This window comes from Dunckerocampus dactyliophorus, chromosome 19 (assembly GCF_027744805.1).
Source record: "Dunckerocampus dactyliophorus isolate RoL2022-P2 chromosome 19, RoL_Ddac_1.1, whole genome shotgun sequence".
Classification (NCBI taxonomy): Eukaryota; Metazoa; Chordata; class Actinopteri; order Syngnathiformes; family Syngnathidae; genus Dunckerocampus; species Dunckerocampus dactyliophorus.
This window is the reverse complement of record NC_072837.1, coordinates 15290883-15315313: the sequence shown is the minus strand read 5'-3', so window position 1 is coordinate 15315313 and position 24431 is coordinate 15290883. Positions and strand designations below refer to the sequence as shown.

General features: G+C 41.6%; 2 protein-coding genes across 3 annotated transcripts; both read left to right on the top strand.

The window, feature by feature from the left end:
• Positions 1-565: 565 nt before the first annotated feature.
• On the top strand, positions 566-10083 carry ttll2 (tubulin tyrosine ligase-like family, member 2). Of its 2 annotated transcripts, none has more exons than XM_054761895.1 (5): positions 566-863; positions 3812-4088; positions 5465-6606; positions 7635-7739; positions 9381-10083. In XM_054761895.1, the coding sequence occupies exons 2-5, from the start codon at positions 3867-3869 to the stop codon at positions 9664-9666; spliced, it is 1755 nt and encodes a 584-aa protein (XP_054617870.1). In that variant the 5' UTR covers positions 566-863; positions 3812-3866; the 3' UTR covers positions 9667-10083. The 2 variants fall into 2 exon arrangements, with proteins under 2 accessions (XP_054617870.1, XP_054617872.1); XM_054761897.1 differs by lacking the exon at positions 566-863 and adding an exon at positions 2089-2223.
• Positions 10084-18567: 8484 nt separating this feature from the next.
• LOC129172727 (12-(S)-hydroxy-5,8,10,14-eicosatetraenoic acid receptor-like) lies at positions 18568-23928 on the top strand. Its single transcript, XM_054762758.1, has 2 exons — positions 18568-19637; positions 22243-23928. The coding sequence occupies exons 1-2, from the start codon at positions 19095-19097 to the stop codon at positions 22705-22707; spliced, it is 1008 nt and encodes a 335-aa protein (XP_054618733.1). The 5' UTR covers positions 18568-19094; the 3' UTR covers positions 22708-23928.
• The last annotated feature ends 503 nt before the right edge of the window (positions 23929-24431 follow it).

Here is a 24431-nt window from a genome sequence, read left to right as displayed (position 1 = left end):
GCAGGCCGAGTACTACAAATTCATACATGTCGGCAGGTCTGCACTAATACTGACACTCCTCCCTGCCGCCCCCGCCCCACTATTTGAGAAGCACTGTTTTAGTAGCATGAAATTGAAATATTAAAAAGTTGTAGAAAGAGAAACAAAGTTGTAATTAAAAAAAAAAAAAAAAAAAGTTTGCAGAAAAAGCCATTACAAAAAGTCAAACTGTTGGAAAATCAAAAAGCGAAAACAAAATGGGGGAAAAAAATACGTCTGTAGAAAAAGTGAAATCTTAAAAAGAAATTTACATTTCGAACAGCTCTCCAAAAATGTCAAACTTGATCACAAAATAAAACCAAAGCAAAACTGCAGAGAAAAGAAACTGGAATCTGTATAAATTAGGGGTTCTCTGCCACCCCCTTGAAAAAGCAAGTATCAGCATATGCCGATATTTTCTTTATGACGCCAATCACCTTCGCCGACCAGCTCCGCCCCCATTGCAGCATCCAGCCTATTGCAACCGTCTCCCGCCCACTTTCCCTTCCAAAGCCATAACAAGCATGTCTGCCGAGTGGGACTTACCTGTCGTCGTGAGGGTGATATGCGTCTTGTACCCTGCAAAACACGCCTTAAAAAGCTTTAGTTTGGTGTGGCATTTAGGGATGGGCACTTGGCAGGGTGTGGTGAGTTTTCGGGGGTCGCGATGTGATCGGTCGGGTGGCGGCTAATTAGCCAAAATGCGGGACACGAGCCGGTTGAATTCATCGGGTTTGCCGACTGCCTGGAGTCCTGCTGGAGCGCCATCAAGCTGCTCTTGCATCCTTAAAGTCTCCTTAAAGAAGGCGCCCCATCCTCTAAGTTTCACCAGTGAGTCTGAAAAAGTAAGACATGTTTTGTCTCAATTTTCTGGTTCCCCTTTCATATGGTCACCAACGTGAGCCCCCCACGACCACGTGCCTGCTTTTCATTCAAGTTTTCAGTTAATGTGAGAACACTAGAAACAAATACATTCCGAAATACAAAGTGTGAGCTGTGGATACCAGCATTTATTAATGTTAATGTTCTGGTAAAACAAGCATATTCTTTGTTTGGCTTGAAATAAGCGATGAAAATGTGAGTAGTTCTTGGCCATTTTCATTTTATAAAAGTGGTTAGCATGTTAGCCACACAGTCACAGTCTGGAGATCGAGAAGACCTGGGTTCGATTCTCCCTTTCTGTGTGGAGTTTGCATGTTCGCCCCGTGCATGCGTGGGTTTTCTCCGGGTACTCCGGTTTCCTCCCACATTCCAAAAACATGCATGTTAGGTTAATTGGCGACTCTAAATTGTCTATAGGTTGACTAATAGGGGCGATTGGCTGGCGACCAGTCCAGGGTGTACCCTGCCTGTTGCTCAAAGTCAGCTGGGATAGGCTCCAGCATACCCCCGCGACTCTGAGGAGAAGCGGCATAGAAAATGGGTGGATGGAGCTCTCTCAAAAATATGATATAGCGAATTATTACATTTAAACACTCCATCTATCTGATCGGTATCATCCGATTTCACTCATGGATGATCGGTATCAGCAGCATAAAAACCTGATCGGAGCGTCGCTAGTATAAATAAATACGGTTCACTTCCAATTTGTAGTGGAATAATACATAATAGTAATAATACATAATTAGTTAAATGTTTGTTTTTGTCACAGCTTGTGTTGAAGAGCCGCATGGTGGGGGGATGATCTGCTCAGTCATTCGGTAGAGCAGAGCAGTGATAGTAATCGGCCACTGAAACTGCTCTTCTGTCGGGAGATGATGCTGTGCATTGGATGATGCACACTGAGCCTCCTCGGTGTCCTTTGCTCTGCCACAGATGTCAGGCTGTCCAGCTCAGTGCCAATGACAGAGCCTGCCTACCTCACCAGTTTGTCCAGGCGTGTGGCGTCTGTCTTCTTGAGGCTGCTCCCCCAGCAAGCTACTGCGTACAGGAGGGCACAATTTGGCAAGGATAAACTTGTCATTCAATCGAGGGAAAGGCTTCTTGAGACATCATCTGTACTTCTGTGAAGAAGGTGTCGGACGTTTCGCTCCTCATCCGAAGAGCTTCGTCAGCGAACTAATAAGTGCTGGTAGCCTAGGCCTTAAATACAGTAAGAGTGGGCGGAATTGGTGTGCCAACACCCTCCTTCTATTGGTTCCTTACACTAAGCCTGGGCGGAGTAGTGGTATAATCCTCTCCTGCCATTAGCACCTCCGATAAAAGGTAAGTGTCGCTCCCTGAGTTGGGTATGAACGACTCTGATACTGGCTCCTTAGCATCTATTGTTCTGGCTCGGCCCTGGTTCCACCTCATTTGCAAGACTAAGAGCTGTGGGTTTTGGTCTCAGTAACCTGCTGAACACAGGGTCCAAATTAAACCTCAAACCACCATTCCGATTCAATGATGGGTTCTGTTGTTTGACAAAAATAGCTTCCTTTACTCCTCTTTCAAACCATCTGTTTTCTTTGGCCAAAATCTTTACATCGCTGTCAATGTTTTTCAATGTTTCAATGTTTGTTGAAGTTGTAAAATGAGAAACTACGTTGAAATTTGGAAAAGTTAGGTTGGGGAAAGTTATGAGAAATCAAAATCTGACTAATTTCATACGATTTGTGGGGGAAAAAATGTGCACAGATTAAGAAGTTTGGAAAATGTAAAAAACTAAACGCAAAAGCTTTAATTTTACAAGAATAAAGTCGTATTCTAATGAGATAAAGTAGCAATATTACAAGAATAAACTCATGAGGAAAGCTAGTGATTTTAGTAGCATGGAGTTGCAATACTTACAGGAAAAAATACATTCAAAAAAAATTATATGAGCTTTTAAAAATGAGGTTAGGGTAAAGTAATTGAGAATAAAGTCAAACTATGGGATTAATGTCATATGAAAAGAAAAATACAAAGATTAAGAAGAAAGTTGAAATAATTGGAAAATTAAAAAGCACAACCTATAATGGTGAGAAAAAAGTATTCTAATGAGAAAGTCCCGATCTTATGAGAATAAATACGTAATATGGGGACAAATCAAATCATTTTAGCAGCAAAGATTGGAAATACGAAAAAATGTAAGTTGTAATATGAGAAATATATATGAGGAATATTTTGGAAAATGTGAAAAAAAAAACGTAAAATTAAAAAAGAGCAGCGTGAAGTTGATACTAAAAACGCTTTTTCACCAATATCACATTTTTTCTTGATATCTGTAACTTCTTAGCATATCTTAGAAAATATCAAAGTGGCAAAGTTGCATCCTTTAATTTTTCAAAGCGAGTGGGCCTCACTGAAAAAAAAGGCCTGCCCCCCCCCCTGCAAGCGTACATTGGAACCCAAGCACCCGCGTACCTTCTTTTGATGCAACTTCTTTGTGAGCCACCTGGTGGGAGTTGGCGTCCTTTGTGATGTCACTGATGCGCGAGTGATGAGGCGTAAGAGTTCCAGAGCGACGGGTATGCGCGCTCTATGTCATATGACCCTCTCTGCAAAGGTAAAAAGTCCACGTCTTCGTTTCAGGCTTCGCTGTCTTAGTTGGGATAGAATGTTCTACACCACACTGCCACGTGCAAAGAGCATGATCTAGTTGGTAATTTTCTGGATTCCACAAAGTGTTTTCAGTAGAAGGAGCTTGCAGTGTTCTTGAGGATATACTTTGTATTAAGTTTGCATCAGTGTGTGTTTCTGCAAGTGAGGAGTTTTGGCCGAATGCTTTTGTAGCAAGTGTCAACAAGGCAGCGGCGTAGAGTGTAATTGTGATCCTGCCATGCGTACTCATAAGAAGAGCAGGGTCAGGTCTTCTTTCTTTTTGCCTTCTCAGTTTCACCGGGTCAAAGATTCACCACCTCACGCCATCATGAAGATGCTGCTGCTGCATGGCGGCCGCTCTGGTTTTCAGACTGCACGACGGAGGGCCTGAGCTGCTGCGACAGGTCCTCCTGGAGCGAGGATGGGAGGAACACCATGCCGGCCGACGGGGGCAGGAAGACTGGAACCTCTACTGGCGGGGAGCTGACTTTCCCATTTCGGAATATCGTAACCTGATGCCGTGGCAGCGCCTCAACCACCATCCCCAATCTGTTGGTGTCACGCGAAAGGTCGCAATCCTCTCTTTCTACTTTTTCATGCTGTTAAATACAAAGGTTTGAACCAGGGGTGTCCAAAGGGCAGCCCGGGTGCCGTTTGCTGCCTGCGGCTGTTTTTTTATTTACACTTTTCAAAATAGAATTGAACAGAAATGGAAAAATCAGTAGTAATTTTACAAGAATAAAGTCAAAACATGGGGCCGCACGGTGGTCTAGTGGTTAGCACACAGTAACAGTCAGGAGATCGGAAGACCTGGGTTCAATTCCTCTTGGGCATTTCTGTGTGGAGTTTGCATGTTCTCCCCATGTGTGTGTGGGTTTTCTCCGGGTACTCCGGTTTCCTCCCACATTCCAAAAACATGCATGTTAGGTTAATTGGCGACTCTAAATTGTCCATAGGTATGAATGTGAGTGTGAATGGTTGTTTGTCTATATGTGCCCTGTGATTGGCTGGCGACCAGTCCAGGGTGTACCCCGCCTCTCGCCCGAAGTCAGCTGGGATAGGCTCCAGCATACCCGCGACCCTAATGAGGAGAAGTGGCATAGAAAATGGATGAATGGAAAGTCCAAACATTAATAAGCTTGTAATTAATGAGAAAAAGTTGTCATTTTACAATAATAACGCAATATTAGGAGGAAAATAATGTCATTTTAGTTGCATAGAGTTGAAATATGAAAGGGAAAAAAGACAACACATTTTTGTTGAATAAATTTGGGAAGATTATTTAAGAAGAAAGGATTGGGAAAATGTACAAAAAAACAGCAAAAACGGCTGTAATTGTACAAGAACAAGGTGAAAGTATTAAGAGGGAAAAGTCGCACTTGATGAGGAAAAATAAATGTCACTTAAAATAATGTCACTTTAGTAACAGAGTTGAAATATTGAAAGAAAATTTAAAAAATTTAGTCGTACTATGAAAAACAAAACAAAATAAAGCTGTAATTTTTGGAAAATTGGCTTGCGGAAACATAACGTCAACATATTATGGGAATAAAGTCATAATTATGGGAAGACAATACAGTACGTCGGAATGCCCACAACAGCAGAAATAGGAAAAACAGTAATTTTACAAGTAGAAAGTCCAAATATTAAGAGAAAAAAAAGTTGTATTTTTGTGTTCAGTTGTGTTGTCACTGACTAATATTTAAATTTCTTTGGTGATCTGAAACATTTAAGTGTGACAAACATGCAAAAAATAAGAAATCAGGAAGGGGGCAAACACTCTTTCACACCACTGTGTGTATAACTTGTTAGTGTTGTTAGTGTGGCATCCTTTCATTTTTCACGATGTGTCCCCACGGTGTAAAAACGTTGGACACCTCTTGATGAAGCACTTGCAGGAAATGAAGACTACAATGATGATGATCTCCTCTGATGATCTGTGTAGGACCGCCTGGAGCGCAACCTGAGGAGAATGAGGGCGACCTTCGGATCGTCGCTGTATGATTTCAGTCCGGCCGCCTTCATCCTCCCCAACGACTTCACTCGCTTCCTGGCCGAGTACTACAAGCCGCGTCTACAAGGAACGCCGCCGCTCTTCTGGATCTGTAAGCCGGTGGGCCTCTCTAGAGGCAGGGGGATCTTCATCTTCGAGAAGGTGCGGGACCTCCTGTACGACTGCGCCGTGATCGTGCAGAAGTACATCAGCGAGCCTCTGCTGATCTCGGGCTACAAGTTTGACTTGAGGATCTACGTGTGCGTGAAGAGCTTCCACCCGCTCATCGTGTACATCCACCAGGAGGGGCTGGTGCGCTTTGCTACAGAGAAGTACTCCCAGTCTTCGCTGCAGAACCCCTACATCCATCTCACCAACGCCAGCATCAACAAGCTGGGACCCTTCTACCATGCCACCAAGGATGGCGTGGGCCGAGGCTGCAAGTGGACCCTGAGCAAGTTCCGCCACTTCCTCCACAGCCAAAACATCAACGAGCTTCTCCTCTGGCAGAGGATCAGCAACATCGTCACCCTCACCCTGCTCACTATCGCCCCCTCCGGCCCCGCCTGCCACAACTGCGTGGAGCTGCTGGGCTTCGACATCCTACTGGACGTCACCTTCAAACCTTGGCTGCTGGAGGTCAACCACAACCCCGCACTGAACCCCGACTGCCCGGCCGACCTGGCTGTGAAGAAGAAACTTATCGGAGACCTGATAGACCTTATGAGTTACACCTGCACGGACCACCTGAGGGGAGGGGCCCTGCTCCCAAAGGTGTCTTCACACACACTCCCGCGGATTCAAACCCGGCCCGAGAAAAGCATCCAGAACAAGAGCAGCTGTCATAGACATCATCGTTGCCTCCCCCCAGTCCACTTGGACAGGACATCCCGACTCATTAGCGCCACGAGCGAGACCCTACACCCGATAATGGGCCCACACTCGAGGACCATCAGGAGCGTGTCTGAGGTTACACACAGCCAATCCGAGGACGAGCTCTCAGACGTTCCGTCAACATTACCTGATACCTCATGGCGGGGGCAGGGTTTGCGGTGCCCTGATGTGACCTGGCGACTCCCAGACATCACACACAGGTAAGACGGAAATGTTCCTTCTCTAACATTCTAGCGCAGGGGTGTCTAAAGGTTTCTAAGGCGAGGGACCACATAGTGAAAAATGACAGGATGATGTTTTGTCAAGCAACACATGTAGATTTGCTAAGAAGCTATTTCTAAATAAAACTGCATCTCAGCTTTATCATGTAAGTGAAAAAGGCCGTTATTAATATCAGATCACTCTGCTCTTTTTTTCCCCATTTTTGCATTTTTTGTATTTTCCAAATATTTCTTCTTCAATATTCTTGTAAATTTTCTTTTCGTCATATTATGACTTTATTCCTATAATATTTGGACTTTATTCCAATATGACAACCTTTTCCCCAAGCTAATTCCCCAATTGTTTTGTTTCTGGTCTGATAGGTTTTTTTTTCTTTAATATTTAAAATCTATGCAATTAAAATGACATTATTTTTCCTCAAAATATTGCAAGTTTATTCTCATAAAATGGTAACTTTTTTTCCTTGTTAGAATACGACTTTTTTCTTTTAATATTTTGACTTTATTGTTGTAAAATTACTGCTGGGTTTTTTCCCATTTTTGATGTTGTTTATTTTTTCTTCATTTTCCAAATATTTCAACTTTCTTCATAAGTAGTATTGGCAAATTTTCTTCTTGTAATATTCTGACTTTATTCTTATAATATTTAGATTTTATTCCCATATTATAACTTTATCCCCAACCTACTTCTCCAAAAACTACAACTTTATTTTTTCTTTGTTTCTCATATTACAATTAAAAAAATAAAAAATAAAAATTTTAACTTTATTTTCTTTTGTTTGTTTCTCACATTGCAACTAAAAAAATATATATTTTCTTAAATATTTCAACTTTATGCTGCTTATTTTTCCTCTTACTGTTACAAGTTTATTGTCATAAAATAGTGATTTTTTTTTTCTTTTCATCAGAATACAACTTTTCTCCTAATATTTTGGATTGATTGTTGTAAAATTACAGATTTTTTTTCCCGCAAAAAAATTAAAAATAAATGTTCGTTCAATTCCTAGTGTCACAGTGCCCTCTACTGGTCAAGCTGCAAATATATCTGCAAATGCAAACAGCCTCCATCTCCTCTCAGCCAACGCTCGCCAAGAAGACAGTTTTGTCTCAAGGTATGTTGACGTATTACGACTTGTACGTAACTTACAAATAACGTGTGTGAACGGGCGTCAATGATCGCATAACTTATTGCCCGTGGATGCCGGACGTATGAATCATACGTTGACATACGTCGAAAAGTTTTATGCAGGCACAACATTTTTGGACGACTTCGACGTACTACGACGTATGCCGGCGTGCTTCAGCGTGCTGTTAACTTATACAAAACTTAAACATAACTTATTCGACATACGCCAGCGTATTGGCCACATTTTTCATACGTTGGCTAAATCGTCAAGGTGTGACAAGCGTTGGGCATAAGTTGTGAACGCCGGCAACACGCTACGCATTCGTTGATATAAGTTGTCTATAAGTTAGACAAAAGTTCTATATAAGTTACTAATACGTCATGTATACGTCGAACGCGTTAAGAATACGCTATGTATACGCCCAAAATTGCAAAAAAAAAAAAACGTCGGCAGTTCAACGTATGCCATCAAAATGATCACGTCAGGCATGCGCTGGCTAAACCACACCCACTTCCTGCTTATGCCCCGCCCACTCCGAGTACAGATCTATATATTTAGATGGGTGAACAGATACAGATACAGATAGTGGTGTACTCGCTAATTCCTACTCAACACCTCCAAATCTGAGGCCATGGTTCTCAGTTGGAAAAGGGTGGATTGCTCCCTCCGGGTTGGGAATGAGGTCCTGCCCCTGGTGGAGGAGTTCAAGTATCTCGGGGTCTTGTTCACGAGTGAGGGAAGGTTGGAGCGTGAGGTCGACAGGCGGAACGGCGCAGCGTCTGCAGTCATGCGGTCGCTGTACCTGGACCGTCGTGGTGAAGAGAGAGCTGAGACGGAAGGCAAAGCTCTCAGTTTACCGATCGATCTATGTTCCCACCCTCACCTATGGTCATGAGCTTTGGGTCGTGACTGAAAGAATGAGATTGCGGATACAAGCGACTGAAATGAGTTTCCTCCGTAGGGTGGCTGGACTCACCCTAAGAGACAGGGTGAGGAGCTCGGTCATCCGGGAGGAGCTCAGAGTAGAGCCGCTGCTCCTTCACATCGAGAGGAGCCAGTTGAGGTGGCTTGGGCATTTAGCCCGGATGCCTCCCGGACGCCTCCCTGGTGAGGTGTTCCAGGCATGCCCAGCTGGGAGAAGACCCTGGGGCAGACCTACTGAAGGACACGCTGGAGGGATTATGTCTCACAGCTGGCCTGGGAGCTCCCGGTGGAGCTGGAAGAGGTGGCCGGGAACCGTGAAGTCAGGGCTTCCCTACCGAGACTGCTTCCCCAGCGACCCGGACCCGGATAAGCAGAAGAAAATGGGTGGATGGAATGTGTTATTAAAGAAAAGGATTCTTCTAATATCCAGCTCATTTATAAAAATCAGATAGGAGCTCAGAAGATAAACAGTAACAACACAAACATTCAAGTAAATGGTCTTTCACTTCCATGGCGCTTTTCCACCTCCAAGGCACTCAAAGAGCTTTGACACTGCTAGCGCAAGTCAGACATAATCTCCAGTGATAAAGACGCATACGTGGTGAGACGTGAGGAATTTTGTCCAAAGATATTGTGCTTCAAGATCATTCAGTTGGAGTTAGTGGCTTCTCTATGTTGAGACTCTTCCTGTTTGATTGACAGATTCAAAGTTGTCCAAACACCCCTTCAAGGACACGCCCCTCCTCCACCGCTCCGAGTGGGAGACTTCATTCGGACCTTCCCGTTTAACATGGCCACCCTGAAGGCCTCGCGCCGCCAGCTGGACCTGAAGGCGGTGATGAGGGAAATCCGCAAGCTGACCCGTCAGCTGGATGCCAGTCAGTCGACCACGATGGGACCCGACATCAGCGACAAACAGGAAGACTTGGATTCGCTCCTCTGGGGGCCAAAAGACCCCCCGCTGCTACGTCACTGCTTCAAGGCTTGACTGGACCGGCTCACAGGAACAACGAGAACAGCTAACAAGAAAACAAAAAAATGTGTACAAGCATAAAGTCAAAATATTGAGGGGAAAAAATAAGATCATTTGAGTAACATAAAGTTGGAATATTAAAGAAAAAATTACATTTTTTAAAGTCGGATATATGAAAAGAACATAGTCGTAAATTTAGGTTCTGGAAAAAGTTATGTAACGGGAATAAAGTCATGAATACAAGAACAAAATTTACAAGAAGAACGTTGAAATAAAAAATAAAAAACACACCAGCAGAAATGGAAAAAAAACGTATCTCGTAATTTTCCGAGAATAAAATCAATATAGAAGACAATAAAGTCGTCTTCTAACAAGAAAAGCTTTACGAGGATAAACTCAGAATATTATGAGGAAAAATGTCATTTTAGAAGTATAGAGGAAAAAGTCCTAATGTTAGGAAAAGAACATGTACAAAGATTACTTCAGAAGAAAGTTGAAATATTTGGGGAAAAAAAAAAAAAACAGCAAAAAGTCGATACCAATAATAGGCCTTTTCACCGATATCACAAAGCTGAGATGTATTTTTTTCTTGAAATATGCACAACTTCTTAACATATCTACATGTTACCTCACAAAACATCATCCTTTCATTTTTCACTGTGTGGCCCTCGCTGGAAAAAGCTTTGGGCACCCCTGATGAGACTCCACCTTCCATGAGCTCGTTAGCTCAACATCTCCGATGAATGAAGAAACCCACAGGGAGCCTGCCATTCAAACATCGACGTCTTACAAAGACGACTAAGTAGGACCAGATGAGGGCAGCATGACTCCATCTGTCACCTCACACGTGGTCATTTTAAAATGTCCTCCTCCCACACGTTGAGTTTGTTTTTAAATGGAGTGAGGTGTGTGACAAGGTCGTACAGTAAGTATGTGTGCCGTATTAGCAAGACAACTGCTTAAGTCAACACACTGTAAACACGTTGTAAGGCCCGAGGACCAGAACGTTCCAGATCCACTAGGGAATGGACCAAAGATATGCAAATTAGGACTCCTGTATAGTGCGTGTCCATACGTTTTGTATGGAGGAGGTTGACCTTTCCAGCATAAACATATCAAGTAATAAAACAAAACGGCTAAATATTTAACACGGTTGCAGACAAGCTGAGTGTGTTTGTGTGTGTGTGTGTGTGTGTGTGTGTGTGTGAGTCAAGCTCTGACATCACAGCGTGGGAGTGTGTTTGCAAATGTTTGCCTCCCTGTGCTCTCAATCACACCTGCTGTCCACAAGTCCATCATTCAAGTTCAGCGCCTCCATGCAAAGTGAAACAGCATGTGTCCCACTTGTTGTCAATAAAATAGGAATTACCCGACAATATATACAGTAGAAGACATACACTCCTGATCAAAATGTCAAGAACGTACATTTTGCACTGTTGGACATTAAGGAGGTTCTAAGTAGAGCTTCAAAATGCAAAAAGAAGAAATGGGAGTGAGGCCATTTTTTTTAGAGTAAGCAATTTGTTGCAAAGAAGTATTAAAGTGAAATAAATAGGCTGAAATAAAGAAGAGCACAGCCTTTAAAAGGCAAAATCTTGAATGTGACTTAGTGTCAGGTGTTCACACTGTCATGATCTCTTGATGGCAAAGGCAAGAAAGCTTTCTCTCTTTTAAAACTGCACGATTGTTGAGCTGCATAAGCAAGGCCTCTCGCACTGTGCCGTTGCTGATGAGGTTGGACACAGTGAGACAGTCATTTGAAACTTCTACAAACATCCTGAGGCTCATGGAACAAAAGAATCAAGTGGTAGACCCAAACAAATGTCATGGGACCTGACCAGGAGGATCCCATTGGCTGTCCGTTAAGACACAGGAGATCCTCGGCCCAAATGAAGGTTGTTACTGGTGCGGAGTGCAGTCCAATAACCATCAGACACCATCTGCCAAGAAGGCTTTTAAGAAGAGAGGCCTCGTCTCCTTCAACACCACAAAATTTCCCTTTTGGAATTTGCAGGAGAGCATCAAACATGGGACATTGAAAGGTGTAAGAAAGTTTTTTTCTCCTAATGAGAAAAAAATATCACTTTGACAGTCCTGATGGCTTCCAACGTTACTGGCATGACAAGGAGATCCCACCTGAGATGTTTTCCACACGGCACAGTGGAGGGGGCACCATCATGATCCTTCAATGGAACGATGGAGCTTCAGGTTGTGCAGGGGCGTCAAACGGCAGATGGCTATGTGGAGATGTTGCAGGTGACATCCCTCATGACTGAAGGTCCCCATCTGTGTGGTAATGACTGGCTTCTTCTACAGGACAACACTGCACTTCACAAAGGACTTCTTGCAGAGGAATAAGCTCACTCTTTTGGACCATCCTGCGTGTTCCCCTCATCTAAATCCAATGGAAAACATTTGGAGATGGATGGCAAGGGAAGTTTACAAAAATGGATATCAGTTCCAGACAGTGGATGCCCTCCGTGAAGCCATCTTCACCACCTGGAGCAACATTCCCACTAGCCTCCTGGAAACGCTGACATCAAGCATGCCCACACCCATTTTTCATCTGATTGACAAGAACGGTCATGCTACTTACTACTCACCTTTCTTCAACATTTTATTTCAGTTTCAGTGTTTTTTTTGGCTATGGTCCTAAAGTTTAGATCAGCTGATGAACAGCCTATTTCACTTTAATGCTTCTCTGCAATAAATTGCTTACTCTAAACATTTTGTGTCTCGCTCCCATTAATTCTTTTTGCATTTCGAAGCTCTACTTAGAACCTCCTTAAGATCCAACAGTGTAAAATGTACGTACATGGTCTTAAAATTGTGATCAGGAGTGTATTTTGCTTCAGTCAAGCTTTCATGGAGTTGAGCTAAGCGACAACATCAGCGTGCAACAACTCGCTTTGGGAAGGAGGGGAAAAAAATGCTCACGTACACACACACACACACACACACACACCACACCACACCACACCACACCACACCACAAAATAGTTTTGTGCAGAGCTTGAATTATTGCCTCAGAGCGCTTTGAGAAAAGCAATTATGCTTCATTCTTTATGGACAAGCCAGTTTCACGCTGACGATATCTCAGAAATCCACTTGTATTTAGCATTTGCATGCACTCGAATGTCGCAAAACATCCGCGAGAGAGAGAGAGAGAGAGAGAGAGATGTCAATCACAATCAGTCGTGACAAAGAAAGGTTCGGCCTGCAGGCTGATCAGGATATGTTGCAGGCGTGGCTTTCAGACAGCGTGACCCGCTTTTAAAAGGCGGGGAGGCGCTGGCATGAACGTGAGATAATAAAAAGCTGATCAAAATCACTTCCTGACACACCAGATGGTTTTGGATGCACTTATCTGTGTGACTCAATACCACAGAAAACACACACGAGCTGTTCTTTTTTTTTTTTTTAAATGAAATAACCTTCATGTCTTTGCTTATCTGCTCTGTCACCTTCCAAACATGAAATGACAACATGTTCAATGGCTTGTAATGATTATTGTTACATTCCTTTACAGCCACACTGCAGCATTCACCCAACATGATGAAAAGAATGAAGTAATGATTATAGAGCAGGGGTGTAACGGTACACGGTAAAGCCGTAGTTCTTTGGTCTTCGGTCTGTTCATTGTGAAGCGCTATGGTTGCATGAAAAGCGCTATATGAATCTAATCCTTTATTATTATTAATATTTGGATTTTAAGCATCAGAACTTTTTCCCCAACCTAATTTTCCGAACGTTAGAACTTTATTTGTTTCTCATAATATTACCACTTCAAGAAAAAAAACAGTTTTTCTTGAATATTTCAAATCTGTGTTTTCCTAATATTATGTTATTCTCATAAAATTGGGATTTTTTTTTCGGCTTACAACTTCTTTCTCTTAATATTTTGACGTTGTTCTTGTAAAATTGTAAAATTAATACAGATTTTTCCATTTGTGTTATTGTTGGGGTTTTTTGTTTTTAGTTTTCTTGTTAAATTTTGTTTTTTGCAATGTGCACGTTGGACACCCCTGATATGCACAGACAGCAGCTGTCAAAGTACAGCAGTAAGTGTTAACATCCATCCATCCATTTTCTACGCCGCTTATACTCATTAGGGTCGTGGGGGGTATGCTGGAGCCTATCCCAGCTGACTTTGGGAGAGAGGCGGGGTACACCCCGGGCTGGTCGCCAGCCAATGGCAGGGCACATATAGACAAACAACCATTCACACTCACATTCATACCTATGGACTATTTAGAGTCGCCAATTAATCTGTTTTTGGAATGTGGGAGGAAACCCACGCACGCACGGGGAGAACATGCAAACTCCACACAGAGATGCAAAACGGGGATTCGAACCCAGGTCTTCCCGATCTCCTTGACATATGACCACATTGACACATTCCAACAGCCACTCAAGCTCCTCTGAACATGAAGCCAAGATACGAGCCCTTTAGCCGCCTCACTTATAAGAAGACGCGTGCTTAAGAAACTTTTACTTCTCTGCGGTTGACTCACCATCATCCACTACAAAAAGCATTGAATGGCGTCGGGAAGTGTTGACACTTGTGGCTTTTTTTTTTTTTTCTCCGACCTGAGACGGCCTGTGACCCTCTTTCACTTCCTGGTCTTGTGGTTTCATCAGCGCTTGCGGACTTTCCATCCGCTGGCTTAAAAACTAACAAGAACTTCCTGAGTTCTCAAGGCCCCGGGGGGACCTTCTGCTGACCCTCCCAGGGGTGCAAAAGTCAGCTATGGAGGCCAAGTTGGAGTCCACACTAATAAGGGGATTCTGAGCCATCACGAAGGTTGGAATACGAGCAGTATTTCAGGCATGTGTACGGAAAAAAAGAAAGTTTTGCATGCAAGCTGGCAGCTGAATGTGGGCAGATGTGGACCAAAAGTCTCATTCTCCTGTGAGACTGCACGCCAGGGGAACTTTAATGGAGTCACAGGTCGTCTGACACCCGCACTACACAAACTGAGGGTTGTTGGTCCAGTTTTTCCCAAAGGAAATCAACTGTTCCAGGGTCAAACTGTCACCAATTATTATATTTTATGCTGAAAGAATGGCTAATTGCAACCAAATGCAAATGTTTACTTTTGAAACATTTTCAGATATCATACATATTTATATGATATTTCAGGGTGCAATATTTCAGTGCATCCTGGGGATCTTTTGCAGCCTGCGGCTGTTTTTTTATTGGCCCGACGCGCTTTCTAAAAACATAATTTAACAAGAAAACAAACAAAAAAAAACATAAAAAAATGGAAAAAATCAGCAGTAATTTTACAAGAATAAAGACAAAATATGAAGAGAAAAAAGTTGTAATAGACCAAGAAAAAGTCATACTTTTATGAGAATGCTATGTAATACTATGAGGAAAAATAATCTCATTTCAGTAGCATAAAGTTGAAATATTACAAATATTTTATTTTTTTTAAGTCATAACCCATCCATTTTCTATACCGCTTATCCAGACTAGGGTCGCGGGTATGCTGGAGCCTATCCCAGCTGACTTTGGTCGCCAGCCAATGGCAGGGCACATATAGACAAACAACCATTCACACTCACATTCAAGCCTGTGGACAATTTAAAGTCGCCAGTGAACCTAACATGCATGTTTTTGGAATGTGGGAGGAAAAACCCACGCATGCACGGGGAGAACATGCAAACTCCACACAGAGATGCCCAACGGAGATTCGAACCCAAGTCGTCCCGATCTCCTGACTGCGTGGCCAACATGCTCAGGCTGGGATAAAGTTATAATGTTGGAATAAAGTCAAAAAGTATGAGAACAAGAAACAAAAACAACAGCAGAAATGGACAAAACAGCTGTAATTTTATGAGAATAAAGTCCAAATATTAAGATTAAAGAAGTCATATTCTAATTACATTTTTTTTTTCCGAAAATAAACTTAATAAAGCTATAATGTTATGAGGAAACATATTGTCATTTCAATAACGTTGAAATATGGAAGAAATGTGTTTTTAATTTTTTTTTTTTATTTGTACTATTATGAGATACAAACAAAATAAAGTTGTAATTTTTCCGAATATTTGGTTGGGAAAAAAGTTACAATATTATGGGAGTAAAATCAAAAATTTAGAGAAGAAAATTTACAAAAAGACAGTTGAAATAGTGAAATAGAAAAAAAAAAACCCAAAAAACCCAGCAGAAATGGAAAAAAAATTATGGTAATTTTATGAGAATAAAATCAAAATATTAAGAAAAAAAGTTGTATTTTAATGAGAAAAAGTTGTAATTTTATGAGAATAATCTGGTAGTGTTATGAGGAAAAATAATTTCAGTATCATAAAGTTGAGTTAGTTATTTATTTTATTAGTTAGTTAGTTAGTAAGTTATTTAGCATTATAAGAAACAAACAAAACAAAATAGAATTGTTGTTTCTGAAAAATAAGGCTGGGGAAAAAAGTTCTCATAATATCATGGGAACAACATTTCCGAAGAATTTTGGAAAATTTTGAAAAAAAAAAAAAACGGCAGCAAAAATGGGAAAAAACAACTTTAATTTGTACGAGAATAATGTCAAAATATGATGGCAATAAAGTCATAATATTCCGAAGGTAAAATTTACAAAGATTATTTAAGAAGAAAGCTCAAATATTTGGAAAATACATTTTTTTAAAAAGCAAAAATGAGTGAAAAAAGAGCAAATAGTGAAGTTGACATCGATAATATGCTTTTTCATCTATATGACAAAGCTGGGAGACATTTTTTCTTGAAATATATCAAACTTCTTAGCATATCGGCATGTGTTGCTTTACAAAGTGGCAAAGTTGCATCCTTTCATTCTTCACTATGACGTTTGGACACCCTGTCATATACTTATCATATCATTCTTTGTCTTTGCGGATTGGCTGGGACGTGTCGTACGTTCTACAGCCTGTTGAAGTGAGCCCCCACCTCAGCTGCTAAATATAAAGTCCTCAGCAGTGATAAAATACACAGCAGAGCTCAGTGGGGCTCAGAATTCCAAGCTTTAAAAAAAGGCTTTCAGAGTTTCTGCATCAAGTCTGCAAGCGCTGATTGAGACACGTTTGACTTTCCTTTGATATCAGCACGTCGTCAATCAAAGACTTCTTAGGGGCAAACGGCGAGGCAGGAATGAAAGATTTAATAAGAGAACTGACAACCGGCTGACAAACATCCTCCTCAATGGATGATTAAATTAAACCCTCCGGACCACAGCGACGCCTCCACAGTATCACAACCAAGTCACTTTGTAGTGTGTTTCTTTGCATGACGCAGGGGTCAAGCGAGGGCCACATGGTGATAAATGAACTTATAATACCACTTTTAATACCACATTGATATTTTATAAAGCAACACATGTACAGTAGATATGCTAAGAACTTCTATGTATTTCATCCCAGCTTTGTCATACAGGTGAAAAAACTATTTTATTAATATCAACTTCACTCTTTGCCCTTTTTTCACATTTTTCTTTTTTCGCATTCTCAAAATATTTCAACTTTCTTCTTAAATAATCTTCCCACAATATTATGACATAATATTATAACTTTTTTCTCAACCTAATTTGACAAAAATGACAACTTTATTTTGTTTTGTTTGTTGGTCATATTGCGACTTCAAAGAAATGACTTTAATATATTTTTAGAATAAAATTTCTTTAACATTTCAACTTAATGCTGCTAAAATAACAGTATTTTTCCTCATAATATTACGAGTTTATTCTTGTAAAATTGTGACTTTATTCCTCGTTTGTGTTTGTGTTTAATTTTACTTTAACATTTTTTGTTTTGTTTCTCATACTATTACTTAAAAAAAACATATTTTTTAAATACTTCAGCTTTATGCTACTAAAATGACGTTATTTTTCCTCATAATACGGTATTACGTTATTCTCGTAAAATTATGACTTTTCTTGTTAGATTACAACTTTTTTCTTTTAATATTTTGACTTCATTCTTGTAAAATTCCTGTTGATTTTTCCATTTTTGCTGTTGTTGTTTTTCTAAATTGCTGTTTAAATTGATATTTTTAGAAATGCAAATGCAAAACTTTTTTTCTTGGTAGAAGACTTTTTTCTCTTAATATTTTGACTTTATTTTTGTAAAATTACAGCTGTTTTTCTTCTTCAGGCTCACTTCTTATTTCTTAAAATTACAACTTTTTTCATTATAGCGTTTCTTCTCTTAACATTTTGACTTTCTTCTTGTAAAATTACTGCAGATTTTTTCTGCTATCATTATTGGCAGAAAAAAATCATACATATATGATCCAATATCGCATTTTGGACCAATATCAGCCGATATTATGGGACATCGCTGGTGACAAGGATGAGTAAGTCAGCCTTCATAGCATTACACTCCATAAAAGTGGCAACTAGTCATTAGTCAACTGCTCACGACCTTTCATGAGTGACTTTTATGAGCATCCCGGCACTCACCCCCCCCCCACCCAGTGAGACAAATAAAGCTTTGTCTACGGAAGGATGGGGTCAAAGATCAACTACTAAGAAAACAGAGTGGAAGACAAAGACGGCCAAGGTTCAAGTCCAAGTAGCGATGAATGGGGTGAATGCACGCGAGGCAGCACAGGCTCTTTACGTTTGGTGGAGATGTGTTGGGGCCGAGGGTCAAGTCGGGCGTGTCTCTTCCATGCCTGACTGGAGAAAGTCTGGGATTCAATGAGTTGTCCGGACTTGTCGGAGGCATGCGGGGTTGTGCGCTTTCTGAGGTCGAAGCTTTTCTCCTCCTCCTCTTCCCTGAGGAACGCCACATTCCATGCTAGCTCCTTGGCTTCTCCTTCCACAGTAGCTAACCCAGGCAGCGACATCGGACCGACTGGGAATATCCCACTTTGGAGTCGGTAGCATCGGCAGGGTGAGTGGTGGTGGTGGGGGGGCTTGGGTTGGGAAGCTGTCACTCATGAGAAACTATGTCAGCTACATGCTAGCTTGTGGGAGTTACCAACGCTAGGAATAGCTTCACAGACAGTTCTCACACTTTGTGCCAACAAAATGCAGGATGTGTCACATGAGCGACCGTCCGTCATACAGACAATGAGAAGTACAATCACTGGCTTTCATCAGATTATTCATGCTAATGTTGAGCCATCCGACTTGCATGCTTTAAGCTCCGCTGGTTCCACACTGACTCATCTCCTCGGGCTATAAAAGGAGGAGCTTTGGGCTTGGAGGCTGAACAGCAAAACACAGAACTAGTCGCTCCCCGCTCTACCGGTCAATCACTTCCAGAGCCGGACCTCGCTCGCTTGAACAGAACCACAGCAAACCAGTGAAGACGTGGGAAAAGACAAGAAACTTTGGAGAGAATTCCAGTGCAGAAACCTGTTGGACAGGATTGGGGGGTTGCGAGACAAGCTCTGTGATTTCACGTGTGAGTCGGTTTGCTTGTTGACGTGAGTGAAGAGCCGCGAGAACTTCCAGGCCGTCCAAATGGCTAACGGCTCCGATTACCAGCTCATCGAGGACTGCGAGGCCACGCACAAGGCACTCTACAAGTTCTACGCGGCGGTCATGATTGTCATTTTCATCCTGGCTCTCCCGCTCAACGTGTCTGTCCTGCACCTCTTCATTTTCAAGCTGAAGTTCTGGAAGTCCAACACCAACAACGTCTTCCTCTTCAACCTGGTGCTGGCCGACATCCTCCTGCTCTTCTGCCTGCCCATCAAGGCTCACAACTTCATCCAGGGCGAGCGCAGGAGCGGCAACGACGCCGTGTGCAAAGCCATGCTCTTCATGCTGTTCCTCAACCGAGGAGCCAGCATCGCCTTCCTCACGGTCACCTCCATCGACCGCTACTTCAACGTGGTGCACCCGGGCCGCAAGAACCTACTGAAGGCTCTCAAGAAGTCGCCGCACATCTCCATCTTCATATGGGTGCTCCTCCTGCCCCTCACCATTCCCACCATGCTCAAGAACTTTGAGTGCTGCAACAGCCACAAGAGCGACGACAACAAGGAGGACACCTTGATCAAGGTACTGGACCGCCGCATGTGTCTCAACATACATTAGCTCCGTATAGATCCACATGGACACGTAGCAGCACTGAGCTCTTTTAGGCCATCGGCCGCTGAGGTGATAAAACAAGTCAACGCTGTGACCTCATGGGAAGAAGCTTTGCTTCTTTGCGGGTACACAAACTTCATTCCATCGTCCAGAAGCATACATTCATCACGCTAGACCAGGGGTGTCCAAAGTGTGGCCTGGGGGCCATTTGTCACACGTGCCACATTGTAAAAATACAATTTATCGAGAAAACTAAAAAAAAAACAAAAAAACCCAGCAAAAATCGAAAAATCTGCAGTAAATTTACCAGAATAAAGTCAAAATATAAATTAAAAAAATCGTAATCTAACGAGAAAAAGTCAGTATTTTACGAGAATAACATTGTAATATTATGAGGAAAAATCACATCCTTTTAGTAGCATAACGTTGAAATATTAAAGACAAAATACGATTTTGTTTGAAGTCGGAATATTATGAGAAACATACAAACAAATCAAGTTGTCATTTTTCGAAAATTAGGTCACAAAAAAAGCTATATGTACAAGAATAAAGTCAAAATATGATGGGAATCAAGTCATAATGGCAAGAAGAAAATGTACAAGAAGAAAGGTGAAATAGCTGGAAATGTAAAAAAAACCCAAAAAACAATAGCTGAAATGTGAAAAATTAAAATAATTAAATATGAATATTCACAATATTAACAGAAAAAAATCAGAATTTTATGAGAATAAACTTGCAATATTATGATCTAAAATAGTGTCATTTTAGTAGCATAGAGTTGAAATATTAAAGATACGTTTTTTTAAAGCCATAATATAAGAAACAAACAAAAGCGGGCATTTGGAAAAATAGGTTGAGGAAAAAGTTATAATATGGGAATAAAGAAAAAATATTATGGTATTAAAGTCATAAAAATACCTGAAAAAGAATTTACGAGGATTATTTGAGAAGAAAGTTTAAATATCTGGAAAATTAAAAAAAAAAACAGCAAAAAATGGAAAAATAAGAGCAAAGAGTGACGTTGATATTAATAATAAAATTTTTTTTTTACTTATATCACAAAGCTGAGATGCAGTTTTTCCGTGAAATACTCAATATACTGTATATAAATATTCTTTCCTTTTTCAGTGTGTGACCCTTGGCGGAAAAAGTTTGGACACCCCTGATCTAGGCTGTCTTCCAGGTTTACTAAGATAGTGTACGTACGTTAGGTTGGTTGCAGAATCCTCACAGACGTTTACAAACTACATTTTCATCAGTGTTTACAAAGACATAGGTTGGCTTCATTCACCGCTGCAAATTGTCGTAGATGTTTGCAAAAATGGAGGTGAGGCTCACTGAAGACCCTAAATCGTCTCCGATGTTTACAAAAATGTACATTAGACTCCCTGAAGACTAAATGATCTCCAATGTTTGAAACAAATATTACGTCGGTAGGTTTATGGAAGACTCTAAATCGTCTTTGATGTTTACAAAAACGTACAGTACGTACAGTACGTGGAAACTGCACCGCCATTGATCACAGGTGTCCCCAAAAACTGAAGGATGTGGGGGGGAGGGCACTTTGGCACAAAGCGATCCAACGTAGCGTAAAGTGTTCAACTACAGAGTCACATCTAATTAAAAAATAGTAGTGTGATAAAATACAGTGATATCTCAGTTTTCATCATTAATTGGTTCCAAAAGGTCCGCCGAAACCCCAAACATACAAAACCAGAGGTCATTTTTCCCTTAGGAAATCCAATTAATCAACTATACACACCCACAAATATGAACGAAAAATACATTTTGATAGAGAATGCTTTTAGTTTTACATGCAGAAAACAATGTGAAATAATTCAAAATGATGAATTTTATTTTTTATTAGCTTTAATTGGCCCCGTGGCGGGTTGTTTAGCAGAAAATAGCAGTCATTAAAAAAAAATGCACGGGCGGTGAATCAGCAACGCATAAGGTGCTTGTTTGGGCGCTGGATTTTGCGGAACGATACAGTACTACGGTTTCCTCCCACATTCCAAAAACACCAGCATACCCCCGTGACCCTAGTGAGGACAAGCGGCATGGAAAATGGATGGATACAGTACGGGACCAATGGACTACTTTTTTACGTGTGGTGTGTTGTACGAAAACCGAGGCAATGTACAAAAACATGGGCAAGATTTGAGCAAAAATGTTTACAAAATTTGACTGTATCTCATTAATAGTTCATGAAATTTTCAGAATATGCAGAGTGCCAATAAAAAAAAAAGCACTTTGGGCCATAAACATCCAGTATGTGTCATTCAGAATGAAAGTACTGTAAGTCAAGGCCTTCTGCCCTTACTGATGTTCACAGTGTATGTAGGGTAAAGGTCAGCTGTTTATGTTGAGCGTGTAGAGTAAACAAATACTAGAGTGTCCCAGGAGCTAATTTAGCATCATTGCTGAGACAAAAGTTGCTAGACCACCTGGAGTGTGTCAGCAGCAGCACACACACATGCCAACATGCCAACATGCCAACATGCCAGGGCACACAAGGGCACAATCAACAGTCAATGCCTACAATAACACAATGTGCTCTGTCTTCATTTGCAAGGACGTGGTGGACAGCTTGCGGGAAGCGGTTTTCTTCACGCAGATCATCATCCCCTTCGTCATCCTGGTCTACTGCACCGTGCACATCGTCAACCGGCTCAGGAAGAAGACCGTCGGGGACAAGACCAAGCTGAGGAGAGCCGTCTTCCTGGTGACCTCGGTCATGGTGGTCTTCTCGCTATGCTTCCTGCCCTGCACCATCTCCAGGGTGGTCCTGCTGGTGGCCCGGGTTCAGGAGTGGCGGGAGTCCGCCCAGGACAAAGCGGCCGTGGCCTTCGACGGCCTCATGGTGCTGTCCTACGTGGACTGCCTGCTGGACCCGCTGGTCTACTGCTTCTGCAGCACCAAGTTCAAGGCGCTCTACGTCTCCAATTATTTCCCCTTTTTCAGCAAAGACGGTCCTCTTCAGCTGGACAGCTCCTCCACGGCACACACTTCAAATGCCAAACGCAACAATGTCATCTGAAGGTCAACCAGACAGACAGACAGACAGACCCAGAGCCCCTCATGTGGACTTGATTTGTTAAAGGGGACGCCTAAGTATTTGTATCCATCATGAAGCCGTGACTTTCATGCAATGTTCATGTTCATTTGCGTTCAGTGCAAGGATTCATTACCTCCGCCAAGCACACTTTTACTTGTGTCCTTTTTAATGTACATTACTGCCACCTACAGGACCAGAGTGGGGCAACATCTCAGGGCGTCTTGATTTCCATTCTAACAAGTCAGACGGACATCCATCCATCCATCTTCTATGCCGCTTATCCTCACTAGGGTCGCGGGTATGCTGGACCAGCTGACTTTGGGTGAGAGGGGTACACCCTGGACTGGTCGCCAGCCAATGGCAGGGCACATAGAGACAAACAACCATTCACACTCACATTCATACCGATGGACAATTTAGAGTCGCCAATTAACCTAACATGCATGTTTTTGGAATGTGGGAGGAAATCGGAGTACCCGGAGAAAATCCACACACAAACGGGGAGAACATGCAAACTCCACACAGAGATGCCCAAGCGGACATTGGAACCCAGGTCTTCCCAATCTCCTGACTGTGTGGCCAACATGCTAACCTCTGACCATGCGGCCACAGACGAACATGTTTATGTTTAAAGTTGTCCTGCTTTTGTTTTAAATGGGAAGGCCTTGTCCTTCCTCACAGAACATTTAATAGAATGCGTTTGGCTTTTTTGCCGATAACCGATATGACGATATTGTCCAACCCCCAATTTCCGATTACGATACCAACCAATACCGATGCATGTAACATCACATATCTTTTTCTTGAGTAAAATTGTTGTAAAGCAACAATACTCTTAAATGAGTACAGTTGTTTTGTTGGCTACTCCAGCCATCTCTGACAGCAGATAATTCATGTATTACATATTTTATATAAGAATACATTTGTGTTCCTTGTGCCTTGATTTATGTTATTTTTCGAAATATTTTATTTATTTTTAGTTAAAGGGTAAAACACATGAATCTGCTGATTATTATTTTGATTGATAACTTTCATGTTCTTATTTTATATTCGTATTTCACTGCATTAAAACTACTATATATATATATATATATACTGTGTATGTTTTTTTGGCACTACTTTGTGCCGTTTAGCTGATGTAATGTGAATTACTACTGTGTGGGATCAATAAAGTTGTTATCTTAGCCATCTGAGAAGATCAAATACACAGTTTTTGGTTGTTGTTCTGTTTCCCACGTATATTAGTGTGCGTGTGAATGTATTAACGAGCGGCATTAACTTAAATTTCTTTGTAGAAAGGCGCTTTATGAAAGTAAGTACATTTATTTGTATTCACTTACAGCGCAGCCTTGCCTCATCCTGTATGGCGGCGAGGTTGTGGCGTCTACGTACAGTATATGGTTTTGACAACAGCACTTCCTGTTTCCCAGCGTGATTTGCTGTACTGTTGTTGTGAATAGCCGCTAAGTTACATGTTTAGAGCTCACATAGTTGTTGATTATTCAGCATTAATCGTTGGTAGTGTCTCGTCTGTTGTTATTTACCTGTTATGTTGCTGTGGGGTGTTTTTTTTTAGCTCTTTCTTTAAATACACTGTGAGTAGCAATAGTATGTGGAATGGTAAAGCCCCAATACAAGTGTTGGCCCATATGACATTTTTATGCCAATATCGTGCCGATATTATCGGACATTCCTAGTGAATACTG